The sequence below is a fragment of the Parasteatoda tepidariorum genome, chromosome 5 (genome assembly GCF_982258835.1).
Source record: "Parasteatoda tepidariorum strain Cologne lab strain chromosome 5, Ptep-v5.0, whole genome shotgun sequence".
In the NCBI taxonomy this organism is placed as follows: domain Eukaryota; kingdom Metazoa; phylum Arthropoda; class Arachnida; order Araneae; family Theridiidae; genus Parasteatoda; species Parasteatoda tepidariorum.
Window position 1 is genome coordinate 58,327,380 of NC_141759.1, and position 27,718 is coordinate 58,355,097.

General features: G+C 28.3%; 1 protein-coding gene across 1 annotated transcript; it reads right to left on the reverse strand.

Annotated features, from left to right (window-relative positions):
• Positions 1 to 27,670, reverse strand: LOC107441125 (putative arginine--tRNA ligase, mitochondrial). The gene is made up of 19 exons (XM_087164011.1): positions 27,403 to 27,670; positions 26,960 to 27,054; positions 25,467 to 25,572; positions 24,583 to 24,678; positions 23,366 to 23,463; positions 21,322 to 21,461; positions 21,164 to 21,240; positions 19,254 to 19,338; positions 17,230 to 17,303; positions 16,585 to 16,691; positions 15,069 to 15,164; positions 14,928 to 14,988; positions 11,340 to 11,413; positions 9,490 to 9,617; positions 7,454 to 7,631; positions 6,272 to 6,367; positions 3,155 to 3,229; positions 2,236 to 2,299; positions 1 to 149 (listed from the first exon to the last, which is right to left on the reverse strand). The coding sequence occupies exons 1-19, from the start codon at positions 27,436 to 27,438 to the stop codon at positions 63 to 65; spliced, it is 1,773 nt and encodes a 590-aa protein (XP_087020137.1). The 5' UTR covers positions 27,439 to 27,670; the 3' UTR covers positions 1 to 62.
• Between the last annotated feature and the right edge of the window lie 48 nt (positions 27,671 to 27,718).

Below are 27,718 nucleotides of genomic sequence, written 5' to 3' on the forward strand. Positions count from 1 at the left end.
TAAATATTGAAATAAATTTATTAAAACTATTGTGACATTACATACATGATGATGAAATTATTCTACATTTTATCAAGTGGAGTTATGCCCATCAGTTCGAAACTTTTATGAAGAACTAAATATGATGCATGGAATAGTAGCAACCTAGCCTACAAGTGCAAGAAAAAGGAAAAATTTAAAAAAAATATTTGAATATGAATACTAAAAAGTAAAGATTTACAAAATTATTATAAAAATAATTTCGTCATAACGAGAAATAATTTTATAGTTATGCAAGTTTAAAATCATATGATAAATTTTTTTTCATTCTCTTTCAGCACTCTATAATTATTGAATATTCTAATTTTATCACGTTAATTAATTTCTATTATTTTAAATACTAACTGTTTTCTTTGTTTTCTAACATTAGTATATAGGAACCTAATATGAGTTGATAACACCCGTATTCACCACGCCGAGTTAAATTCAAGAGTAACTCGGGGATCGGAATATCCACGGTTCCGAGTTACTCTCTGATTAACCCTCGCTTTTTATTCTCCAAGCATTTTCAACAGAGGATTTCACAACTCGAGTTTAACTCTTGCAGGAGATATAACGAGGCCTTTGATTGGGCAAGGTAAAACCATGTGACTTTGTATATAATATAAACACGTGCATAAACAAATTAGCGTGAGTATCGCTAATTTAAGTGGAGAGGTTTTAAGAAACGATATCTTTCAAAAAAGTCTATTTCATCTAACTCTTCTTAGGTCATTATTTCTGATAGTTGGGACATATCTTTCCCTTCTTTCAACAGTTTCAAGAAATTCAAGAACTTCAAGCTCAAACGCTGCGGTAGAATCCTCCATCTTTTTTGTTTACAAGCTCCTCGTCAATAGGTTACCCTCCGATAACACGGCAAAAACGTAGGGTTACCCGGAGAGTCAGAACTGTTGATGAAATCTGCGAGTTTGGCGAAATTTCGGCTGGAGAATAACGTTTCGCACTAAACTCGTGATTTTACTCTTACTCATAGATTACCTGGAGGTAATCTGTGTTGGTGAATATGGACGTAAGAGATTCTCACATCTTAAGGCTGCTTTTCTGTATAATATATTAAATAAACTTCAAATCAAGGACACAAATTTTTTGTGTTTTCTGCTTTGGCAAATACAGTGGCTGAGTGGTAGCACCGCGCTCTCCTGTGCCACAGGTCCTGGGTTCGATCCTCGGGCCGGGTAAGGTTGACTCAGCCTTTCATCCCTTCAGTGGGTTCATAAATGAGTACCAAATATGCTTGGGAACTAAACACTGAGGGTTCCGCGTTTGACTGACCACCTAACCGGAACATCTGCTCTCGCACCCTAGAGCCCAAGAAAACTGAGATGGGCACAGTAGGCCTTGGCCCTCTATGGGCTGTCGTGCCACTGAGTTTAGTTTAGTTTAGACAAGTATTTGATTTCAAAATAATAATAATAATTCAAGCCCATTTATAGAGATACTAAATGTATTTTTGAGCTATGGGAGTAAAAATTTAATAGAAGTTCTAAAAATAATTTTATAATTTTCTTTAAAAAAAATACAGATATTTAATTAATTTTTTTAAAAAAAAGTTATATGAATTGAACATCAAATCTTTTTTTAATAAACATGTATTTAGTAATGCAAGAGTATCTTAAATAATACAAAGAGCAGATGATGAAAAAATAATTTACCAAAAGAAATTCAATGAATAGATAGCAAAACTTTTATCTTTACTAAAATTATTTCTAAGAGCTTGAAGATTTCAATATCACACATCTGAGCACAAATTTTCAACATGCCGATTGTTAACTGTCTTTCATAAAGCACAATAATTTAGAAGAAAAATTAGTAGTCGAAAGCTAAATTTGCAATTAAAAGAAAAAAATCATGAAAATTCAATTAACAAAAATCATAGGGAACCAAAAAAGTTTGGTAAAGTGGTAAAATATAACTAATAAAATTGTATTTATTAATACAGTTTGAATGTTCTACAATGACTCAAATAAATTATTATTGTAGTAAAAAAATATAACTCAGGAAAAAAGTATAACTAATCAGGAGTTTAAAATTGAAATATAGCAATAAATTCTTCAAAATCAAACATAAATTATGAAAACACAAAAGATACATACTCCAATACATAAAGGGATAAAGAAACTTTTCTTTTCATAATATTTTACTTCTTATTAAAGAGTAAATAAGAAGTTAATAAGAAGAAAAGAAAATACATACTCTTGCAACATATGGATTAGAACCTTTGACAGGCAGCACTTTGATTGCACGGCTAATTTCATTCCTATGAAAAAATTAAAAACAAAAAGTCTTATGCAAAATTACATTAAAAAATAGAATGAAGAATATTATAACAGACACAACAATATCAATGCTTTAATGTTCAATGCTAAGCAGCTATAAATTGATATATAGGGAGTAATGAACACAAATCGAAGCAAAAAAGAATAGTTATTCTTAAAGTTAAATGAACAAAACTTAGTTAATTTAAATATTCTTTTAGCTTATAAAGATAAAATATATTATCAAATATGGAAAAGAAAACGATTTGGAAAAGAGATTGAAAACAAATTAAAGATAATAGAAATGTGCAGTTTGCTGTATTTTCTAAAAAAACTAGGAATTTATTGCCATCAAATTGGCTCTAATGCTTATCAACAGGTGTCACTGCTAACTGAATTATAAAATGTTTCCAAAACAACCACTACTTGCAGCATCATTGTGATGAATTGTGTGGACAAATAACCTATGACCATACAGATTTTTTCAGTTGAAATAGTCTGATATGCAGTTTTTCTACATAGCAGAGCCATCTGTTGCAGAAAATTTTAACTAATCCAGAAATACCAAGTTTCTAAAGAAGAACAAAGGAAACTGAATATTTTTATCTTTCTCGTTTTTCCTTTATTGATTTTTCAAACCCTTGATCAGTTTTGGAAGCCGAATTGTGACATTAACAAAACTAAATAAAAAAAACTCAAAACTATTTTACAGTTACAAAACTAAGGCAAACAGCGTTAAAGAGCACAATTTTTTTTTATGTGTGTGCTGCTTAACGTTGTTTGCCATAGTTTGATATTTTAGCACAGAGGTCGCCCACTTGTGTATTTATTTTACATTTAATCATAATAAAACTCACCTAAGAGAAAACATATAGTGTACAAGAACACAAGGCTCTAAATCTGAGTAAGACTGGTAAACGATTTCATCAAACCTTTAAGAGAGAAAAATAAATTATAAAAATTTAAAAAAAACTTTAAATGGTCATATAATATAGAATACAAAAATAGAATAAATCACAAAACATTTTTACAGGAAATATATTTTAAACAAAAATGATAGTAATTTATGATGATGATGATGTTGTGAATTGACGTCGCACTAGAGCTGCACAATGGGCTATTGGCGACGGTCTGGGAAACATCCCGGAGGATGATCCGAAGACAAGCCATCACAATTTTGATCCTCTGCGGAGGGGATGGCACCCCCGCTTCGGTAGCCCGACGACCTGCGCGCGAAGTCGAGCACTTTACGGTAGCACAGTTTAACGAGGACCAATACCGCACATCCTCGGTCCCTACGTAGACTGATCCAAGTGGGTCACCCACCCGCACACTGACCGCAGTCAGTGATGCTTGACTTCGGTGATCTGATGAAAACCGTGTCTTAACGATCAGTCCACTGAGGGACAAAAATAATTTAAGAGTCATCAAAATAATTCATATTCTGAGCATAATAAAAAATTGTTACAGGGTAGAATTGTTACTTTGTAGGAATTTTTTTTAAGAAATACAAAACAAAAAAACATTAAAATTATAATAACATAATTGGTAAACAATGCATAAATTCACAAAGTTTTTAAAATCATAATTTATGAGGTCTAATAGGCATAAAAATATGAAGGCCCTATTTAAAAAGTGGTTTCACTCCATTTAAAAGAAAAATATGGTTAAGCTTATTTTCATATTCATACAGGCCATTCCTTACTTATTTTATAACTCACACACCTTCTTGCTTATTTTGACTGCAAAACAGAGGGTGCCACAAGGCAGACAAGATTGGAAAAATATACTCAATAGCAAGGCTAGAATCTTAGTAATCTAAACATTATTTTTAAAAAAAAAACAAAAACCTTCTAAAAACATAAAAAATAACTTTAAGGTAAAAATAAATAAATAATGCCCTTAATAACTTTCGAAAAGTTATTTTATGTTACTATTTTTTTAAATAAATAAGTAAATAAATATTACAAAAAAACACAAATACGAGGGTTGCTATTTATATTTCTGGCCTAATAATGAAAAAACAAATATGTAGGATCGAAATTGGTTTTATTGTTTTTCAAAATATTCTCCATGATGATCAATACACTTTTGCATGCATTTGAACCAATTTTCAAAGCACTTTTTCCAGTCCGATTGAGGTAACTCCAAAACATGCGTTTTGAATGCATCAACCACTTCTTCGGGGGTCGAAAATCGTTGTCCACGTAATTTATTTTTGATGTGTGGGAATAAGAAGAAGTCATTGGGTTCCAAATCAGGGCTGTACGGCAGATGACCCATCAGTTCGATCTTTCGCTCCATCAGAAATGCCTTTGTTTGAGTCGATGTGTGAGAGCTCGCATTGTCATGATGAAGAATGATTCACCTGTTCTTCTGCTTTTTTCGAATTTCTCCGATGACTTCTGGCAAACAAATGGTCGTGTACCATTCAGAATTGACCGTCCTGCGTTGCTCTAACGCCACTGTTGCCCCATGACCGTTAATGCCGAAGAAACAGGCAATAATTTGTTTCGATGTGCCTCTTCCTCGAACAACTTTTGTTGGTTTTGCCTTGTCTTGGAAGACCCATACAGTTGATTGCTGTTTTGTTTCCGGCTCATATGCATATATCCATGATTCGTCACCTGCGTAGATGTTATACACAGCCTTTGATGTACCTTGAACGTATTTTTCCAACATTTCCTTGGACCAATCGACATGAGCCTTTTTTTGAGCGTTTGTCAGATTATGCGGGATCCAACGCAAACAAATTTTTCTTACGCTCAAATGTTCATGCAATATTTTATTGATGCTAGTCATACTAATGTCCAAAGATGCCTCTATCTCATGGTATGTCACATGACGATCATGCTTTATCAGTTCATGCACAGCATCGATCTTTTCTGGCACAACAACGGATTTCGGACGACCTGCACGGGATTCGTCCTGGATCGAACATCGACCACGATCAAATTCGTTATACCAATTTTTTACAGTGCTGTAGGATGGCGCTTTATAAAAATCGCTGAATAAAGAATTCAGTTCATCGAAGCACTCTTGTCTTGACAATCCACGTCGAAAGTTATGAAAAATAATGGCACGAAATGTTCACGATTCAATTCCATTTTTTGAAAGAGAAGAACTTTTCAATTTACTGTCAACAACACAAATGAAGCTATAATGGTAAATCGTCCGCTGAATTTATGTTTAAAAATATCAAACTTTCGATTAAAATCGTCTGCGGTCGCCTAGCAACACTTACTGTTGACAAGGCCAGAAATATAAATAGCAACCCTCGTATATACCTGAAAGATGAATAAGACTAGCTTCATAAAAATAAGAATAGCCATGCTTTTTAATGTTCGCAAATATTTTTTGATACTCTTAAAATTGAGAGATTGCCTATTGCCTAAAAGCAAATTCTAAAATCTTTAAAAATTTTGTTAAACTTTAACTCTAGCTATTGGAACAGATTAACTACAAAATTTCGGATGATTTATAAAAAGAAAACTAGAGCCCAAAACTGATCGTTCAGTATAAAAAAGTCTAGTTTCAATTCTTCAAATTTCGCTTTTCCATCTGTCTTTCAGAGTATTTTAAACTTAACAAATAAGAGTTAAAACCATTTCATCAAAAAGAAAAATTTTAGATTATTCTTTATTAAATCTTAAAATTTATCCCAAAAAATATTGCTTGAGAAAATAACTGCGCCAAGTACATTTAAAATCATTTCATATTCCTTTTCATTACATGGAAATGAGGATTATTTGATTCAAACGTAAAATGCAAACAAAATACTGTATTGCATTAAGTTTTGTTTTGGGAAAAATTCACCAGTATATCAATAAAGTGCCTTCTATTTTTTAGCAATGGTTGGCGAATGTGTAATTAAACAAGAATTTTAGAATTACAAAGGTCAAAATACTAATACAGGTGACATCTCTGACCATGGTAGAAATAAGTAGAAATCTCAAAATATTTTTGATACAGACCTGGATAGATGAGCTATCAGTGAAATAGCTTCTGGCTCAACAAGACTAGTAAGTTCACAATTCAAACTTAAATCTATACCACAGTTTTCTTTGATACTAAAAATAAATAAATTAAATTAAAAAAAGAAAAAAAAATAACTTAAAAGGTTGCATTTTAAACATTAATAAAAAGTTTATAATTTTTGGGAGTTCAAAAAGTTATTAATTGTAACTCACAGACACACACATATTCCACTTACTCCGAATTGGAGCATAGGGCTTTTATCATAGTTTTCTATCCCACTCTATTTGTGGCTAGATATTTTGCCTCTCTCCATATTGTTTTCAATTCTTTTACAATCATCCTGCACCGAGTATTTTTAGGTCTTCCTCTTTTTCTATTGCCCTGAGGGTTCGAATCGAATACTTGTTTCACTTTAAATTTTTTAGGTTTATTTAAAACATGACCATTCCATTTCCATTAACGTTTTTTAATTTCCAGATCATTCGGTTCATTAGCTCTTCTAAGGATTTCTGCTATAACAAATTTTATGGAAACACTTGATTGGCTTTCACAACCAGGACTCATACTAACTGGAAGGAATATATTTGGTAGAGGGCTTTCATCCACTTCAGAGAGAAGGATCTGCATGCTTTCAGTTTCTGTAACAAATAGGTTTTTACGAGATAGGGTTTGTTAACCCTAAGCTCAACCCCCAACCTGGAGGGCCAGAGTGTTACTTTTAGTCTGCTGTCTCCCCACTGACCTGTCCGGCTTGGGAGGCCTTATCAGTTGCTACGCTACCGCCGGCAATTGTAACTTAGTAACTCTGCGGCGACTGAAATTAACTTAATCGTAACCGCAACAGTTACGATCAGTAACAGTCTTTTTACTTCTCATTTTCGCCAGAAGAATCCCAACCGCCATTGTAGCAAGATGCGTTGCTCATTTATTACTCTTCTTTTACTTAACATTTAAAATGTAAAATAAATACTAAATCAATGTAAACTCAATCTATTCATCTCCAGAACACAACCAACCACCACAACTCATTAAACTTAAATATTGAAATCCTCTTATAATTAGTTAACCATTTCAACAAAATTACAAAAATTTTTTTTTTTTAAAGAGTATTCAAACTTTCGAATTAGAATAAGAGTGCACACAGCACAGCTCTACCATAAAAATTAAATAGTTCTCACCTATTTAATCGGGCATGGCAGTATTGCAGCGTAACTCCAGAATCTGCTTTCATGCTTAATACCTTTTCCCACTCAAACTTGAAATCTTTTTTCCTTCTTACTCTGAAGTCATTAATTATTAATGATGCTATGCCGAGTAAATCAGCAACACATTCCATATTTTCACTGACTTTAGTATCTACAAAGAAACATAGATTAACATACCAGCCAACATTGGAGAAATAAAATAACAGAGACTTTACTAACAGTATTTCTTAGGCCACGAGCAAAGCTTTGATACATTATGCATAATCATGTAAGTCAAAAAAAAAATTTCAAAATTGGAAATAATTATAAGCACTTACATTTAGCGAAGTAAAAAATATGTATATAAATCCTAATCTAAAGATTTTTTTAAACCATTATTTATAATTACTCATATATTTATAAACTCATTATTTATAAACACTCAACATACTGCAGTACTGGCAATAGCAACATTTGTTGAGAAATTAGAGAAGTATTTTTGCCATCAGCGGATATTTTATCGGCAAAATTTTAAAAAAAAACCTTTTTTTGAGAATACACTTGGCAGGTATGGATTAAACTATGAATGTTTATGTATTTGAAATACCAAAAAACAAACAATCATAGTTCTTGTTTCAAAATGTATTTAAGTATCTGTTGACAAAAAGACCATGGAATTGGGGGGGGGGGGGCACAGGGGCTTTAGCCTTTCATCTCTTTTTGAAGGAAGACACACAGCTCCTTCTAAGATAATAATTTTTTACTTAATATTCGTGTAATTAAATTTACAATAAAAAACAGAAAATTTTTTGTACGCCTGAATTCTAAAAATAAAAAAAAAAATATGTCAAGCAAGCTTTAAGGTTTCCATAGTGAAAATTATGACTTGCATCACTTAAAATCATCACCTACTCATCTGCGGTAGAGGAAATATACGTCACTATTGTTGACGGATCGGAAAAATCTTAGTTTCAAATGCAGCAGCAAACAGAATAATAATAATTAAAAAAAAAAAACAGTGAAACATAATTAAGAAAAAAATACTGTTAAATGAAAGATAAATAAGTTTCAGGTAAACAATAACTCTTATTAATTTTAAAACAATTTAATTCATGAAGTTGAAATTGCGGTTCGATTGCGTGAGATTTAGATTATTTGGATCCGGTTAACAGTAAAATATATATATATATTTGAGGGAGAGTAGCCAAATCATTCAACAAAAAATAAGCACCTTTTCAGCACTTTTCAAGCACTCAAAATATATTTTTAGGCACTTTAAAAAATATCATAACCAGGCGGGGTTGGAGAGTTTTTGACAATTGACGGTTTTATCTTGTTTTAACCATCATGCCGAAAAAAGAAAAAAAAACTTTCAACATTGTTTTCGACAAAAATCATGAAATTTTGAATAATGTAAAACGAATAGCGTTTTCATACTCTACGGACTGACAATACGCCAAAAAAGATTGAGGTTGAATGAATTGTGAAAACATTGAATAGAACAATGTGAATTGTGTCTTTTTGAATAATTTGAGGGGAAAATCAACACAGTAAAGGAAAAATCTCATTTTGAAAAAGGGAAAATCAAGCACTTTTTAAAAACACCCAATGAAAAGAGCACCTTTAAGGGCTTTTATAAACCGAAAATAAGCACTTTTAAAAAACGCTACGCACCTTGTATGTATATATATATATATATATATATATGTATGTATGTATATAAGTACACACAAGAAGGGAGAGAACCCCCCCCCCCCCCACTCTTGAGTCACTGGTTGTACAGATAATTTTAATAGTTCAAAGAAAACTACACAAGGTAAAAAAAAAAACATAATTGCAACTTGATTTTACAATTTATAATAGCAAAATGTGCAAATGAATAGATAATATTTGTGAAGATTGCCCTAATATACTTATATAATAATGGATATACATAAAAATAATCAGATATAATCAAATATAGTAAAATGTGTTTTAGTACTAAAAATAAAATAAAAGTAGAAATTGATAATTTAAAGAGTAAAACTTACTTGGTGAATTTCTCATGTTTTCTAACATCCTTTCCTTAGCTTCATTTAATATGTCACTTAAAAATGCTACCCTTCCTTTCCTAGTGCTGAAGTTGGAGATTCGACCAAACGGGACATGATGAACATCGCTTTAAAAGTACTAATGTCAATTCCAAACCAAGAACAATACGCAAGTAATACTTATTTTTACATATAATTTTTAGTTTAGGGAACTATGAACTATTAGTTATTATACCCAACTATAAATAAAATTCAAGTTGTACAATTTGAATTCTTATTTTTAAATAGTATTATTTCAAATCAGTAAATTTGTATGATCATTAATAAGCATAGAACATTAATTTATCCAGACAAATCTTGTTTTATCAATAGAAAAAGTTGATTTGCATAAGTGCCACTCTAAAAAAATTTCGAGACTGAACTTATTTTTTGGCCAATTAACAAAGTCTAGTATTGTTCACCAAAATTTTCAGAGATTTATAGCCCACTGCCTTCAAAATGTACCTTGCCAAAATAATGGCTCATATATTTTAATATATTTATATTAAATAGATATTGATATTAAATTGATATTATTTTTATATTGATAATATTTTTAATACTGATATTAAATATATTTTAATATATTTAATATATATAGTTAATTGATTTAATTATTTTTTCTAAAATATTTTTTTTTGGATTTAATATATATTTTTTTACACTTAACAAAATACAAATAACAGCTAAGTTAGTACATCTTTTTACATCAATCATTGAATACCACCACTAATTGGAACTGAACCACTATTTTTTTCATGAAGCTATTTATATCTCTACTTATTTTTCATTTCACAATTATTCATCTTTTGTCCCATCTCTAGAATTTTTTTTCTTCAAAGAAATAATCTTAATTTAATTTTGGCCAACATTTCAAAAAGTAGGAAAAAATGGAAACTGAAGCAAATTTAAAAACAACAATAGTACAAATTTAGTTTAAGCAAGCATGATCTGAAGTTCAATTGAACCCGTTCTATCACTGCATTGCGCCATCATTACTAGATCATTTCGCAATAACTATAAATTTACATACTTTTACTTTTAACAAAAAATATTTATTACATTTTTAAGGAGAAAAGAAAATTTTTATTCAAAAATAAAATGGAAAAGATGATATTAATTGATGAAATTTAGCCTACTCTTAGCTTATTTTTTTTCAAGACAGATTTCAGTCACTAGGACTGAAAAGATGCACCCATGGATTTATAAACAGATTTTTGATATTTTTATGCTTTAAAAGCTGAATGCTGGTTATCAAAATGCATTCAATCATCCCTTAACCAATTTTACAATTATTGCATCAAATTTTTTTTATATATATGCTTCTGACTAATTAGGAAGCGTGCAAAGAATTGCTGATTCAGAATGGATTTTCAGATGACAACAACAATAAATTTTTGATATTTCTTAGCATTAAAAGCTGAGTACTGGTTGTCAAAGTGCTTTCAATTATCACAGCAATAAACAGTTAATAAGGATAATTTAAATAAGCGGCCACTACTTTGGGTTTATTGCAAACTGTTTGAAATAAATTAATGAATAATAAATTTTTAATTAGCTTTAAATTCACAACACTAACCCTTGAAAAGCATTACACAGTCTAAAAAAATACAGGAGACCTTTTTAGTTAATTTGACGCAATACAAGATGATGACGGCTTATTATTTAATTAGCCTACATAAATTAAAACCGCTAAGAATAAAACTAATATTTTAAAATCAGGAAAAATAGTTCCTTAAAGAGTAAAAACAAAGTTAAAATTACATTTATAGTAAGACTTATTTAAAATATAAGAATCAATTACACGATACCTTGCCCAAGAATAGTCCATCGAACCCAATAAATACATCAAATGATTGAAATGCTTGCTTTGGCTTGAATCAACCTGCACTTAAGAATGTAATATGAAACAGTTTTACATAAATTTAAGAATAAATATAAAATATAAATAATGCATACATATTCTTAGAACAGTCAAAATAGAACTTTTTATTGACTAAAGATTTTATGAAATTTACATAGAAATTTAGGCAACAAAATGTAGGAAGAGGTTTATGAAATAGGTTTAAATCTATTAAAATTTATCAGAAAACCATTTAAGAAATTTATAATAGACAAGTCTAGTATGAACAATAAAAATACTTTTATAAAAAAAATTATAAATTTCAAAATTTGTTTTAAAGTAATTACTTATAATTAATTTATGACATCAAGAACTTATGTTTATGATAGACATCAACATAGTAAAATTTAAGTGTCCTATAAAAAAAATAGACACTCTTAAATATCATGGAGTGTTAATAATAAAACCAAATTCAATGCATTCTCCAAGATATAAATTTGTAAGAATGATATCGGAAAAAAAAAAGAAAAAAAAAAAAAAGAACTCAAAAGCAAAGCTAAAAAAAAGAAGAAAAAAGAATATTGATGAAATGTACCATCTTATTAAGGACATTCTTATTAAGTATTCTTATCATATTATTATCTATTCTTAATAAGTATCATCTTATTGAGCTTTATCCTCCATATTCACTATGATTACTGCCAAATGATCTTTGTCATGAAAACTAAAAATTTATCAAAATTGATTAGTACATTATTTTATTAAAAAGTAGGAGGGATAAAGTAGAATAGACGAATTTGGAATGCAATTAATAAACACAGATGGAGAAATATTCATATGAAGGTTACAAAAACAGATAGTCCAGGTTGTGTTTAGACCCAAAAATGAGATAGCTCATTTGATGGAAGTAAGCCCATTTAGTTATTTAGAGTCACCTGGGGTAATTCCTGGTCACAGTTATGTTTTAAGAACACTTCACCAAAATGAAAAAAATCATAGAGGTACTCTGAACTATCCTCATTAGAATTTATTACTTAATTATGAGTCTATTGTTTATTTATTTTGGAAAAAAATCTTTTTGAAATGGCTTGTTAAATTTTTGTAAAACAACATTGTTAGTTTACAGCAATGATAGCCTTAGTTATGATAAATTTTTACAATGAACTTGGTCTAAATCAAAGTTTTAAACACTTTTCTTTTTATGGTTAAATTGTGAACTGCTTCAATTATTGAAAAATAACTTTGGATTTATAACTATTATTTTAAATAATTTACAAGAGTACACCAAATACTGCCCCATGTTCCTGGGTAATCTAATTAGTTTAACAAATTGTATTAATAATATGCATAAAAAATATATGTAAACTAAACTAAACTCAGTGGCGCCACAGCCCATAGAGGGCCAAGGCCTACTTGGCTAATTTCATTTTTCTTGACCTTGGGCTCTGGGATGCAGGAGCAGTTGTTCCAGTCAGGTGGTCAGCCGAACGCCAAATCCCCAGTCTTTAGTTCCCAAGCATGCTCGGTACTCATTTATCAACCCACTGAAGGGATGAAAGGCTGAGTCAACCTTGCCTGGCCCGAGGATTGAATCCCGGACCTGTGGCACGGGAGCGCGTAGCGCTACCACTCAGCCACCGGGTGTCAAAAAAATATATGTATTTGAACCAAATATGTGAGTGACCAATAATTACCCCATAAGTGGCCAGGAATTATCCCATTCCTGGAGTAAATCCTGCTCACTAATTAACTATAATTATTCAAATTACTTATTATTTAATAACTCTACTTATAAAATTATTCAATAACTCTAGCTTTGACAGATTTTGTAATAATTGAATGTTGATGCTTTTTGACCAGGAATTACATTCGGTGACTTTATTGGAAGTTGTTCTAGTTTTTATGGTGGAGGTAAATTCATTGCAGTTTATGGCTGTAGTAGTAATGATTTTTGGTGCATTGCACTTCTTACAACAAAGGGATTTATTCCAAAGAATTGAACAAAATTATTGAAAAACAAGAATTGTTGCTTAATTATTTTAGAAATATTTCATGATACATTATGGCCATCAAGATATCAAAATCATAAAATAAAAAAAAGTTCCTTAAAGGGATGTAGAGATGCATTATCTCTAACATAAAGAAGATATTTGTAAAGCTGATTAACAGTTGGACCAAGGGGTAATACTCTCAAGTCCTAACGCCAAGAATTTAAAATTAAAAGTAATTGAATTGTTCCCAATGGACAGTTAGGAGCATGAGAAGAAATCCATAATAGGCGATTTATCAAAAGAAAATATAGCCAAAAGCATTGTGAGAATTAACATAATCCTGTAACTGAAAGATTTTTATGGTAAGAGAAATAAAGTAACTTAAGGAATAAAGAGTTAAAAATAGATTTTGATGTTGGATTTAGTCCCGACAGTGAATTAATGAGTTTTAGATTTGGTTTGAATTAAAAAGTCAGCCGTCACATTGAATGTTAATAAGAGAATAAAATATTTATATTTGCTTTTTATAAAATGTAATAAAGTTAAATAATTGGTTTAATTTGATTAAAATCAGATTAAGAATAACTAAAAAATTAATTGAAACAAATTAAAGAAATTTTAAAATCTAGGAAATATGCAATGCCTATTATAGAATTATGACGGTATACTTTTCAGAAGAAACCAAACATGAAAATTTATATTTCATTAAAAACTCCTAAAAGTGTGGAAGTTTGAACTTTTTGGATGAGGGTGTAGAGGATTTTTTGCGGGACTCAGTAGATGATTATGAAGTAGATTCCAGTGCAGAGGGTGATCCGTATAACAACACTGGTAATATTAACTGGTAACAACATCTAACACATATGACGTTCCGTAATTTTTTAACTTGTAATTTTATGATATGTTTTAAATGTTTTCATTGCGTTTTATTTTTTAAAATACTTTTGAATAATTTTTTTTTCTCCATTTTTTTTTAATGAAATTTAAAGTATTGCTTCTAAAAAACCTTCACATATAAAGAAAATATTATGAGAGAAAATGCAAAACTAATTGTATACAACATATTAATTGTTTTTTGAAGGGATTAATTCATACAGAGTTATTCATTTTATATCTCATCATTTATAATGCATCGATATTTCAAGATTCAAGAATGTCCAACTTTAATTCTCGTGTATAAACTGTCCCCTGATTTTCGCAAAATCTAAGGGTTTAAAAAGTCAACTTATACACTTGGAGAGTAAGTAAAGTTTTAGCAATTAGAAAGAACTCTTGATAAAGAGTGAAAATAACAATGCATGTAAAAATTCAAGTTCACTAGCTCACAGTAATTTTCTTAAAATATACTAGGTGTTGCTTACTTTATGCAGTGAAAGGATAACACTAGATAAAATTAATCAATACTCCCTTTCTTAGAATTAAAATATATAAGCAAGTTTTAAATAAAGATTTAGTTTAATATAAATTATGGGCATAAAGAGAAAGCTATAAATTAAATTATAAATTATTAATAATTTAATATTTATTATAGGATAGCACTTATGAATAAAAAAATAAATTCTTACCACATAATACATCTTATCAAAATGGTAGCTGTTCTTTCTATCTACTGCAGCTGCAATGTCTCTGAAAATCACAAAAAAAAAATATTACAAATACAAAAGATTAACAGTCATTCTTATAGTTTAAATAAATATTTATCTCACCTAGTTAAATAAAGAGATGAGCCATCACTCTTTTGCAAAATAAATTTATCTTCTGAATTATCAAGTTTATTAACTATGACTTCAATACTATTATCTCTGAAAAAAAAATTATAAAATGAAAAATGATATTTGCTTTGCATTTTCGAAATAAATAGTTATGGGAGCACTGAATTGGAGATTGATCGTTCTCTGGTTTAAGAAAAAATTACGATCGGTGGATGAATGAATAGGTCTGCCCAATAAACGCATTGAGATGTATGTGTGTGGCAAAAGTCGAATTCACTGGAAAACAAGCAGCACACCCTTTTTGCCATAATAGCATACAACAACAAAAACACACATTTATAAAATAAGTAGATTTTTCATAAAAAGAAAGTCACTGCAACTATCACAAAAATCTGAATAAGTAAATGTAAGAAAACCGTAAAAAAACTGAAATGAACATTCAGATATGTCAGATAACACATTAATAATTTATTTTCTTTATTTAGTCATTAACTCATAACTTAAGCACTAATTTAAATTTCTAAGATCAAAAGATACATAATAGACTCATGGACAAAAAAATAAGCACACCAAGAAGCAGTCGTCAAAATGAAACGAAATTTTACATATGTAATGACTACTTTGATATAAGTAAATGATTAGAAAATCAAAGAAAAACTATAATCTTTGATTTTTTAATAATTTACTTACATCAAAGTAGTCATTACGTATGTAAAATTTCGTTTCATTTTGTTGACTCTTTCTTGGTGCGGTAATTTTTTGTCCATGAGTGTATGAACAAAATATATATTTTGTTTCAGAAAAAATTGTTTGTAAATCTTACAGTGTTTGTGTGAACAATAACATCTGGGATTTTACTGTGAATAAAATACACGTTGCAGCATGCTCAAACCCGTTTGGATAAGTGGAAGGGATAGTCAGACTTTTGGACATCTACAATTACTCAGTTTTCTCTGACCATTTTATCAGAAAGAAAGGCAGGTCATTTTCCTGAAGTTTGTATTTGTCTCTTGCGAGAGCAACACTCGATGAAGTAAAACAATTTTATGAGGATTTGCGTGAAACTTAGTAAGCCTCTGTAGTGAAAGCTCTTTCCAAGACAAAGATAACCTTTGTCATGGGAATTAGTACCATTTTTTAGAACAAATCTATCAGAGTTAAAACTAAATTATTAAAAAAGTAACTGCAATTTATTAATACTAAAAGAAAACACAAATATTTTTAATTCTAAAAAGATAAAACTTCTTTGAAAAAAACGCGCTAAAAAGCAGCAGAAATTTCAAAAAAAGTAGCAATAAAGGAAACGAAGGAAATAAAAATAAAATCATGACCACCGAAGCCGACGTCTTCCCCCCTGAAGACGTCGGTTTTGGTGGTCATATTTTTATTTCCTTCGTTTCCTTTATTGTAAAATATTAAATTACATTTAATCAATAAATAAAGTATGTATTCAGTTTAAAGTTTATGTTATTGTACAGAGCATAAAAATGGTGAAATTAAAAATACTTACTCTTGTTTCGATGCAATTTTCTTAGTTAATAAGAAATCAATTATCTCTTTTGCTTTTTGTGCATACATAGATTCCCCATGAGTTTCATCAAAAGTGATATTTAACCTCTGTACAAATAATGCATAAATAAAAATTATTATAACCGTTTGCTAAAGAATTTTTATAATAGGAAACAAATTATTATCTTTAAAAGAGAATTAAAAATAACTATTAAGTTTTTATCACAATAATATGTAGAAATCTAAATGTTAGTTCGGCACAGGAATGCACAACCTAGGAAAAAAGTAACTCACTAAACCTTTTGAATCACACACAGACACACAGACAAAAAAAAATGCTCTATATGTTAAATAATGTTTATATTGATTAATGAATATAATAAATAATTACATTAAATAAATAAATGTAATCAAAATATATTTTAAACGTATAAGAAGATGCTATAACGTATAAGAAAATGCTAACTAAAAAAAAGAACTTTTATGTTTGTACAACTGAACGGTTGATGGATTTTAACTAATCCTTAATGTTAAAAATATAAATGTAACCATCAAAAATAAAATTTATGGTATAAACTGCGAAAATTTAAAGAAACGAAATTCAAAAATTAAAAACAAGATTTAAGAATGGATTTAAAAAATATACCTTATAAGTTAAACTCAATTCTTCTAAACTTATATCTCTTAGTTTCTTCCATAGAGCTAATACTTCTGGATCTCCTGTTAAAAAAATAATAACATCAGATAGACATTCTTTTTTTTTTTATTACTTTACTACACAAAAGGTGTGACAGAAAGTATCAAAAATTTTTAAGCAAACTTTTACCAGAAGTTAAGAATGTAAAAAATATGATTTCAGGACTAAACATTTTTGCATTTTATGAGTTTTAATAATTTTTTAAAAACTGTTTTGTAAGTTGAATTGTTTTAATTGATATTTTTGAAAAAAGAAAAATTATTATGATAGTACAAGAAAGGGTGGATAGATTAGTGTAATAATGATAGAATATTTTCAGAGTGTACATTAAGCAAATATTTATTTTAAATATGAAGTCTTTGTACAAGTTTTAGGATATATTGAGACACGAAGGATTATTTTATTATATGTATACTTTATTTTTTAATTGTCGTCGAACAGCTAATCCAATTTTTGAGTTTATGACTACCAATGTTTAACTTCGTAGCCTTATAATTTTGAACCCAATCCAGAAGACAAGGGAACTCCTGGATCACGTATTGGGAGAAATTTACTTTCATGAAGGACTTTTTGATGGAAATTACCCACATTTGCGTTACATGGAAAGGAAAACCACAAAAACATTTCATGGTTAGCCTGATAAATCCAAAAAGTTGTTTTGAGGGGTATTTTCTTTTTTAAAATTTAAATGAGAGATATATGAGTGTTTCAGAACAGGAATGAATTTTGGCTGATCTTGATTCTAAAAAGTAACCATAAAACAATGAAAAGCTGGACTTTAATAGCACATAAAATATTTAATTAAAATGACCCCATTTTTGTGATATTTGCATAGTAAAAAATGACGCTCGCTTACATGTGTTGAAAACTTATGTGCACAATGAGATTATATTTCTGAGTTACATCTTCTTGTTATAGCTTGTTGGCTGCATTACAACCACAACACGGTATTTTAAAGCATACAAGTAACATTATAGAAAACTAAATGCAATAATTTGAATTTTAAGGAAATGGAATTGAAAAAACTAATAGAAAAATAAAACAAAAATCCAAAGATTTTTAGATAGAATTAAAAATAAATTTTTTTAGAATTTCACCTCCAAACTTAAAAACAAAAATTAATGCAATTTTTGTTGACAATTTGTAAAACTTACGTCTTCAAAACTACTAAAGCCAAAAGTAGTCTTTATAATACAGTAATAAAACAATTTATTTGAAGTAATTTGATATGAACTAACTCAACCATTTTAATAAGTAAAATACAGTTCAAAACAAAGTTAAGGAATAAAACAAATGTATTAATTAAGAACATAGTTACATAAAATAATTTATCATAAATTTAAATAAACCTTGCTCCATTCTTTCAAAATATTTTCTTGCCTCTTCATTAAAATTAGGATTACTGCTATTTTCTTCAATATTTAATTAAAATGACCCCATTTTTGTGATATTTGCATAGTAAAAAATGACGCTCGCTTACATGTGTTGAAAACTTATGTGCACCATGAGATTATATTTCTGAGTTACATCTTCTTGTTATAGCTTGTTGGCTGCATTACAACCACAACACGGTATTTTAAAGCATACAAGTAACATTATAGAAAACTAAATGCAATAATTTGAATTTTAAGGAAATGGAATTGAAAAAACTAATAGAAAAATAAAACAAAAATCCAAAGATTTTTAGATAGAATTAAAAATAAATTTTTTTAGAATTTCACCTCCAAACTTAAAAACAAAAATTAATGCAATTTTTGTTGACAATTTGTAAAACTTACGTCTTCAAAACTACTAAAGCCAAAAGTAGTCTTTATAATACAGTAATAAAACAATTTATTTGAAGTAATTTGATATGAACTAACTCAACCATTTTAATAAGTAAAATACAGTTCAAAACAAAGTTAAGGAATAAAACAAATGTATTAATTAAGAACATAGTTACATAAAATAATTTATCATAAATTTAAATAAACCTTGCTCCATTCTTTCAAAATATTTTCTTGCCTCTTCATTAAAATTAGGATTACTGCTATTTTCTTCATTTGCTCTTTTGTAAACCTAATAATAAATCGAAAGGTAATATTTTTAAATAATAATTTAAAAACATTGTATCCTGCATATCTTTTCTTTTTAACATTATAAAACAGTATTACTAACTAATAGAATGATAGATTGCAAATGAATATATAATTTTATACAATAGGTAAAGGGCAATATTAGGATATCTCGCTGGTTGCCAGTGGTCAGTAGTAGTAGTTCTAATAACAGTATCTACTTTTTCAATAATTGAAAATTTTTAATAATTAAGGAAAAAAGCATAAATAATAATTTTTAGTAATTCCATATTCATTTAAGAAAATAATAAAATGTAGATTTAGGGCATTTTTGACAAAAAAAAAAATGGCAATTGGGTGGCAACTGGCAGGTTTTTTTTAAAATTGCCAATTGTTACATTTAGTCATCATGTGGTAACGTTATTTTTTGCTCACAACACTAAGCAAATGTAAAATACCATTAATTTTTCTGCTAATCTAATTTCGAAAAAGTGCAATTTCAAATTTCACTTCTGTTTATACAAGTAGAGTATTAATTATTTATTTTAATAGGAACCAAATTAGATAAAAATAATTGACTAAATTGACTCATAGTTATTACAAAGTAGGACAAAATTAACTATAGTAAATTAATTATGTAGTCAATTAATTATGAAAATTTTGAAGTCAATTAAGTATATGCAAAATTTTTTTTTTGCATATACTACAAAAAATTTTTTTTTGTAATTTTAAACTGTTTCTCCCCTTTTACTTTTGGGTACACAGATAATTTCTCCCAAATAGTCCAGTCTTGAGAACTAGTAGTCACCCATTCCTTACTTTTAAATTTTGTTAAGAAGATTTAAAATCTCAAATGGTAAAATTTTCATTAAAAACCTACATGTATTTCGGCATCACAATGGTTCACCTTTATCAGAAATATAAATGGCAGTGATGGTAAAAACTGAATTGATTTAATCCGACAGAGGTTACAACATATGAAAGAGATCAATACACAAGTAACCCTTTGATTACGATGTTCCATGTTGTACCATCATATGTGATCCACATGTTGTACCAGCCGTAAGCAAAAGGTTAAAGGTAACACCTTCAAAAATAAATGATTTTCAAAAGTTTGACAAATCTTGTCTAGCAGCAAGATCATTAACAACAGAGTTTTTGTTTTTGATGATGTAGAAAAGCTCCAAAAAATCAAAGTCAACGCATGAAACACATTTATGGATGATATGAGGTGAAAAGAAATTGTACTTATGGCCTTCCGTCCAGCAGTGTTTGTTTTGTGATAGATGAAAAGTGGAATTCTTGATTGAGCTTTGATGCTCTTTGACCCATGTTTGAGTGCTTATTTAATTTGCCCAATTTAAGACAATCCACATTGGACATGGAATTTTGTAGATTCTACAGTTTTTACAATCGCTTCCAATTATGCTATTGATAAAGATGTATCATTGTAACAGTGAAATGAGTATAAGTTTTTAATAAAAATAATAATTTTACAATTTGCGAATTTATACATTGTTTTTAATGAAATTTAATTTCGTCACAAAGAATTACTCTCATAATTTTATAATGCTTGTTCCAATTATGAAAGATAAATCACTTACAAAATAAGCATTTAATAAAAAAATTATAAAAATATCACATTTTTGTACTACTGGTTTCGGGAATGCTTAGGTCTTTTCTTCACTATTAGCCACCCATAAGATAAATGGGAGGGATCGCTATTTTTATCAAAATGAATAGTAATTTGAGTAATAATTAGATACAAATAAATTAGATACAGAGAAAAACTCTGCACAAATTGAAAGTTTTGATAATAATCAACTTACCTCAAACAAGTGATTTAAAGGATCTGCTTGCAGTTTATCATAAGAACCAAATTTATTGAAACCAACAGCAAGAATACCTTGGTTAAAAAAAATAAAACAAATGAGTTACTAAGAAAGTGTTGTAGCTCTGAGAGTAAAAGGAAGTTCAATATGCATACCAAATTGCATTCCCCAATCACCCAAATAATTGATTCTTGTAACATCATGTCCTATGTATTTACAAATATTGGCAATAAAATTCCCAATAACAGTAGAGCGAAAATGACCATAATGGAAAGGCTTCGCTATATTAGGAGAGCTTGAAAAAAAAAAATATGCATCACACATTACAAATTTTGCAATATGCGCATAGTAAACATAAACAATCTCAACTACAAACTTTAAAAAGCCATTTAATTTTTTAAATCATGAGTGAAACTAATAATCTTTTAAAATTTTTAGCACAAAATTAACATAAATTATTTTTTTTTTAAAAAAGGATATTTTTCAATGACTTATCGTTCAGTAAGAGTAATAATGTTAACAATTACAAATTTTCATAAATAGGAAGAAGAAAAAACTTGAAATAAAGAGGCTTTATGTAATCAAAGTAAACACAATATGGAAAATTATGTATTAGGTAATAAAAAGCTACATCATAGAAAATACTAAAAACAATAAATTATTAATAATCGATACTTATCAAGTAAATAATACAATTTTTTAAGAAAGGAAATCTTTGATAATGCGTCTCAGTTTTTTTTTAAAAAAAAATTAATTAAAAAACTATATATTTTTAAATGAAATACATATTTTAGAATATATATTTTAGACAAGACCCCAAGAAAATTGTCCCTTTCTCTCCCCCTTGAGTACGGTCTAGGACAGAAGTACAATTCTTCCACATATTGTGCATGTGCTGGTCAATCTTTGGATGTTAAACTGATTTTTTCCACTAATTCAGATTTATTAAAAACTTTAACAATCAAGACTCTACTTTACACTGTAAACAAAGGGCATAAAAACACTGTTTATCAAGTGACTATAATAAACAACTCATTACTTTTAAAGTGCTGTTCTTTTTGAAGTATTTATGAAACTAAGGACATTAAGATGACCAAAGTCAATATTCTAGAGTAAAATGTAAAACTTTTACTGATTTGATTTAAATTAAGGCTGATTTTTGAAAGCTCTGTCCTCACATGAAATTAAATAATATGCTATATTTATATCTGTTGGAAATTAGCAACAATTATTCATGATAAGGTTAGGTTTGGCCATCTTTAAACAGTGCCCTCTATGTTATAGATCATGAAAATGGCAAATGGAAATTTCAATATGAAGAAACACCACTGTTTCATGAAAATCAAAAGCATTTAAGATCTCATTTTTTATACATAAGAAACCACTTTGCTGCATTGCCTAGGTTCACAAAAAATTTCAAAAATTAAGTTTATTTTATTGATTTTTATCTAGATGGAAAAATGTTGACAAAATGGTCATTTTTTAAAAAAGGTTTAAATGTTTAGTTAAATATTAAAGCTATTTGTCAGTTATAGCTTAAATTACAGCTCTGCTTGGTGTTTAAGGCATTTAAACTAAGGCTTTAATTTTTTATTTTCTTGGGCAAAAAAGCATTAAAACACCTTTAATGCGAATTTATCATAATTTAAAAGGTAGTATATAAATAATAAGCATTTAGGATGTGAACATTTTTTTAAAAAATAAAATTACTTTCTTCAGTTTAAATTTTTAATTTCTATTTAATAAATTTAATATTAATTTTATTTAAAGTTTTAAAATTAAGAAGAATAATTCCTAGATGTTTATTAGTTAAATGTGAAGAAATTCAATTTAATGGAAATTTAAGGAAAGGCTTTACTTTAAAGTAAGTGGTAATAACAAAATTATTATTAAAATAGAATTGATGATCAGAAAAATAGAAACAATAACAATAGTTTTTATGCTTAATAATAGATTGAAACATATTAGAGTTAAAATTGTGTGTGATTTTTATTAAATGCTTACACTCCAATACTTTCAAAAGTTGATTTTGTATTAATTTGAGAGTTCCATATTTTCCCTATTTGGAGGAAGAGAGATTAGCCTCTCTTATTATAGATACCTTTTTATAAGGAGGCTGTTGCAATATTAATATTATGTTACAACAGTATTTATAATAAAAACAGCATCATATTATTTATATACATTCAGTTTAGTTACCTAAAATCAATAACAATAGTTTCCGGAGGAATACACTTAAAAAATGTGCTGTGATCAGGCATGGTATTGATTCTATGGCATATATCTAGAAGAACACTCTAAAAATATAAACGTTTATTAGAAAAATAATATTTTGAATTTACAGATAAATTATATACAGAATGAACAGTGCACAAAAACCAAAAAAGGACCACTCAGAATAATTTTTGATCTAATGATTAGATCTTCACCTTTTAGTACTCGATCTCAATGGTTTGAGGGGATGACCTAAAATATGCTAAATAATTTGGGCAGACGATATTTCAAATTACAGAATATGACACAAAAATGCACTTTTTCTTAATAAGCATATCTTTTTTTGGCAGATTCGGAATTCTGACCCCTTAAATAATAGGGATAGCCGCAAGTTGGGAAGTATGATCCTAATAGTTTGGTCAGGAGAAGCTGTTAAAAGTTTGGACCCCATATCTTGATAACTTTTTAAGTGAATTAAATAATTCTCGCACAAATTATAAAATTCATTTATCAAAAAATAATTCCAGGCAATATCTAACATTTAGTAAACACTTTTATTTTTTACATACTTACTATAAATAAGACTTTTTCAAAATTTGATTCCTCAAAAACTATACGACTGATTTTGCTCAAATTTTGTATTTTGCCATGTAAAATTACATTATTTTAAATGATGTATTTAATTCTATTACTTACAATTCAATTTTTTTTTATTAATATTAATAAACAGAAATTAAAAGTATTTTTGACGATTATTAATAAATTATTCAAATACCACCTGTTCAAATACATTAGTATATTTGAAGTCATTCTAAGTTTCAGCTCTAGAACGTGAAGATCTAACCATTAGATCAAAAGTTATACTGGGTGAACCATTTTTTTTTGCACATTGTACACCTTAGATAGTTATAGAAATTTATAAATATAAAAGAGTTAAAGCAATTTTGGAGTTTAATTTTTTAGTTTCAGTTAAAATATTAAAATTAATTAACAAATATCATAACTCAAATAAAAAAAAATATTAACAAAAGTGAATTGTTTTATTCATAGAAGAAATAACTTATACATTAAAAAAAAAAACAAAAAAACACAGACTGGCTTTTTCTCTTATTTTACAGGGAGATGTCAAGAAATATTATTTTATTATTAGGAAGCATTGATTTCTTACATTATAAATTTATTTTTAATGGGATATTACTTACTGAAGTAAAAAGTTCTTGTTCTATGTAAAATATAAGTTTATCTTGTTTTAGACTATCATAACATATGCTTGTAATACCATCTGAAGTAGGGAATTCCTAAAAAATTCAACATTAAATAAGAGCAAAATTAACATATTGAGTCATAATAAATTTACTATGCACATATTGTTAAAAAAACAAAAATAAATAACAAGATATAGTTTTACACAAAATATTTAAATAATTATGCTAGTATAAAGAAACGAAATAAAGATTCATTTTTTAACAACAATTAGTTGATTTCGGAGGGAACTGTTTAAACAAGACAATACATGGGGAAACAATGGATCCAGCTTTGATTGCATTTACTAGTGTTTTGTATTTAAGAATAGAGCAAAAATATTTCAGATTGATCCTATATGAGTATTTGAGCCCTTCTCTTTCATTTTTTTAAAATCTTTTCTTAAATTTTCTGCATTTTTCTATTAATTTACTTCTTAGATCAGGGTTGCATTGTGGATCTACCTCCTTGTGGTGCACCCCGGGCAATGTTTATTCTGCAAAATGATCTACAACTCTGGCAGGACTTTTCGTACCTTGTGTGAGAGATGGACTTGTCTCACTTGTTTAGATGCTTCGCTCTTCGTCAGAAATCAATCTGGAACATCATTGGGCTGCTCGCTCTCATTTATAGATTTATTGATATCTTTTAAATATTCAATTATCTTTTATTATGCATTTGGAAATAAAAAAAAAAGCTTCTTAAATCATTGCACTTAATGAATTTATAAATAAAATTATGAAATTTCACAAAGAAAATGCACTCCATATCAAAACAAATACATTTATAAATTACATACAGTTTGAAATAATAATAAAACATATTGATAAATTTAGCAATCTACCTGATTTTTCAAATATGTCATGACTGTATTCAGATGAATTCTATCCATCAAATGAGGTTTTAATTTTACGACATCTTTCCAAGATATTTCAAATTGAGGAGATAAACTATAAAATCAACAAAGATTAAGTTTATTAAAAAATATTTTGGGGTTAAACCAAAAATTGTATGGCATTACAAAAAGTTTAATTTAATATATTGTCATGTTAACTTAATTTAAACAGTACCAGGTTGCTTTCAAACAAGTGGTTCATGCATCAGATTGTGGTTTATGCATCAGATAAAAAATATTAATAATTAAGGACACTGTAATTTTGTAAGGGCACATTTATGTTGTATGTTTGATTAGAAAAGAAAAGACACATTAAAATAATGCATGATCATTATCACTAAAGCCCTTAAAAAGTATCAAAAAATGCCTTTAAACAGAAAACATTCCTTTTGCAGAATTGGAACTTGAAACATATTTTTCTTAAATAAACATTTATAATTAGGACACTACAAATAGAACAAGGATGCAGAAGACTGCATAATTAATAATTCCTTGCATAATTGCTGAATATCAACTCAACTTCTATTTTCCAACAAAATATCTTTATTTAGCAGATAAACTAGTCTTTAAAGTTTTTCCTATGAATGTTTTAGACCTAATGTCCAACTTATTCTAATTTTTAATCCTCCAGGATATGCTGCATAAAAAGAATATCTTAAAGAATGTATTGACCTAAACTTAATAAGGTTCTGGAACTCAGAGAAAGTTCTATAAATAAAATAAACATTAAAAAAAACAAGTTAAGTTCCTTATCTGTTTCCTAAATTAGCAGACTGAGAAAAAGCTATTTCAGTTAAGGTCAAATTTTCATAAAATAAAAACAGGAAGAGAAGGAATGTTAACTTATGGACTAACTTATCTTTAATAATCACTGAGGGGAGATTTCCATATTGTGATCTATGGCAAAATAATCACAAATTCCATATTGCGATTTGTGGCAACTTCCGGGCAGAGGTCCAAGAGAAACTAAAAAAGAAGACATTACAGAAAGGGGGCAAACTCGAAGAGTATAACTCATAGTCACACCTGGGCAAACATCTACATGTTTTTTAAAAAATATTCCTGTTTAAAATCAATTTGCCGCCTTGGCGATTGTAATTGGTGAGGCAGATCATGATACGGAAATATCCCCCTCCCTGTGATGTTGAATGTGGATATAAGGCAACTTAATGAAACTTACATCCTGATAATTTAAATTATTTGGGATGGATGGACTGGATGAAATATTTTTGGGATAGATATTAAAAGGAAAAATTATTCTGATAACTTTTCAATATTTGTGTTTACAAATGAGATTTATTATAAATGTTTCAGGTTCAATATTAAATGCTGTTTAAAAATGATGATGCTTTAAAATGACAATGCCATACCTTTAGCTTGCCAAACTGATGAAAACTGAAAAAAAATGATAATTCATTAAAATATAAAAGTTTAATACTTACAGCTTAGGTTGGCTAAATTTAAGAGAGTACGGAAGAGAATCGTATATATATTTCGTTTCTTCACCTTCCAGAAAAGGTCTAAGAATGGAAGTAATCTGTAATAATAAATCCATATTAAAGCTATCATAAGAATATTGTAGTTAATGAAACATTTATGAATCAGTTTCATTACAATGAAACAGTATAAAAAAAATTATAGTAAATGTGAGTAAAATTAATTAAATATATCTTCGAAGAGAAATTTTTAATAGATTGATTTTTCAATTATATTAATAAGGATCTGGAAAATTTTAATAATTTATTTAAATAAAGATTATAGCATTTATCACTCACAGGAAATTATAATTATTATATAACATAATAGAATTAGTGATCAACAACTTTAGTACGATATTCAGTGCAATTTTATAATGAAAGATTTTCATTAAATAAAGTTCATTTACTTGTTTAGAAATTCGACGGCGAAATACAGATGCCATAATTTTTCAGCAATTATTTTTCGTTTTATTTAAAATGCACATAACAAAAAAAAAGATCTATTTTGTAATTAATTAAGAATCAGCAATACATTATTTTGTTTTTAATGAAATCGCTACTTCTGTATATATGTTTTATCTCAATAAATTAGCATTTAATAAATCAATTTCAATTTTTGGATCATCAACGATTACATTTGATTTGTTTACTAAACAAAACCATGCTATACCGCAAATAAAGTTGCAGTGAATTTCTTACTACAAATCGATGTATAGACACGGT

Excerpts from the sequence above, each read along its gene's own strand:
- LOC107441125 (XM_087164011.1), bottom strand. The coding sequence starts at position 27,438 with ATGGCATCTGTATTTCGCCGTCGAATTTCTAAACAA. Across the intron at positions 23,464-24,582 it reads AACAAGAACTTTTTACTTCA|AGTGTTCTTCTAGATATATG; the intron begins GTAAGTAATATC and ends TTATATTTTTAG. Across the intron at positions 3,230-6,271 it reads CTGATAGCTCATCTATCCAG|GTTTGATGAAATCGTTTACC; the intron begins GTCTGTATCAAA and ends TCTCTCTTAAAG.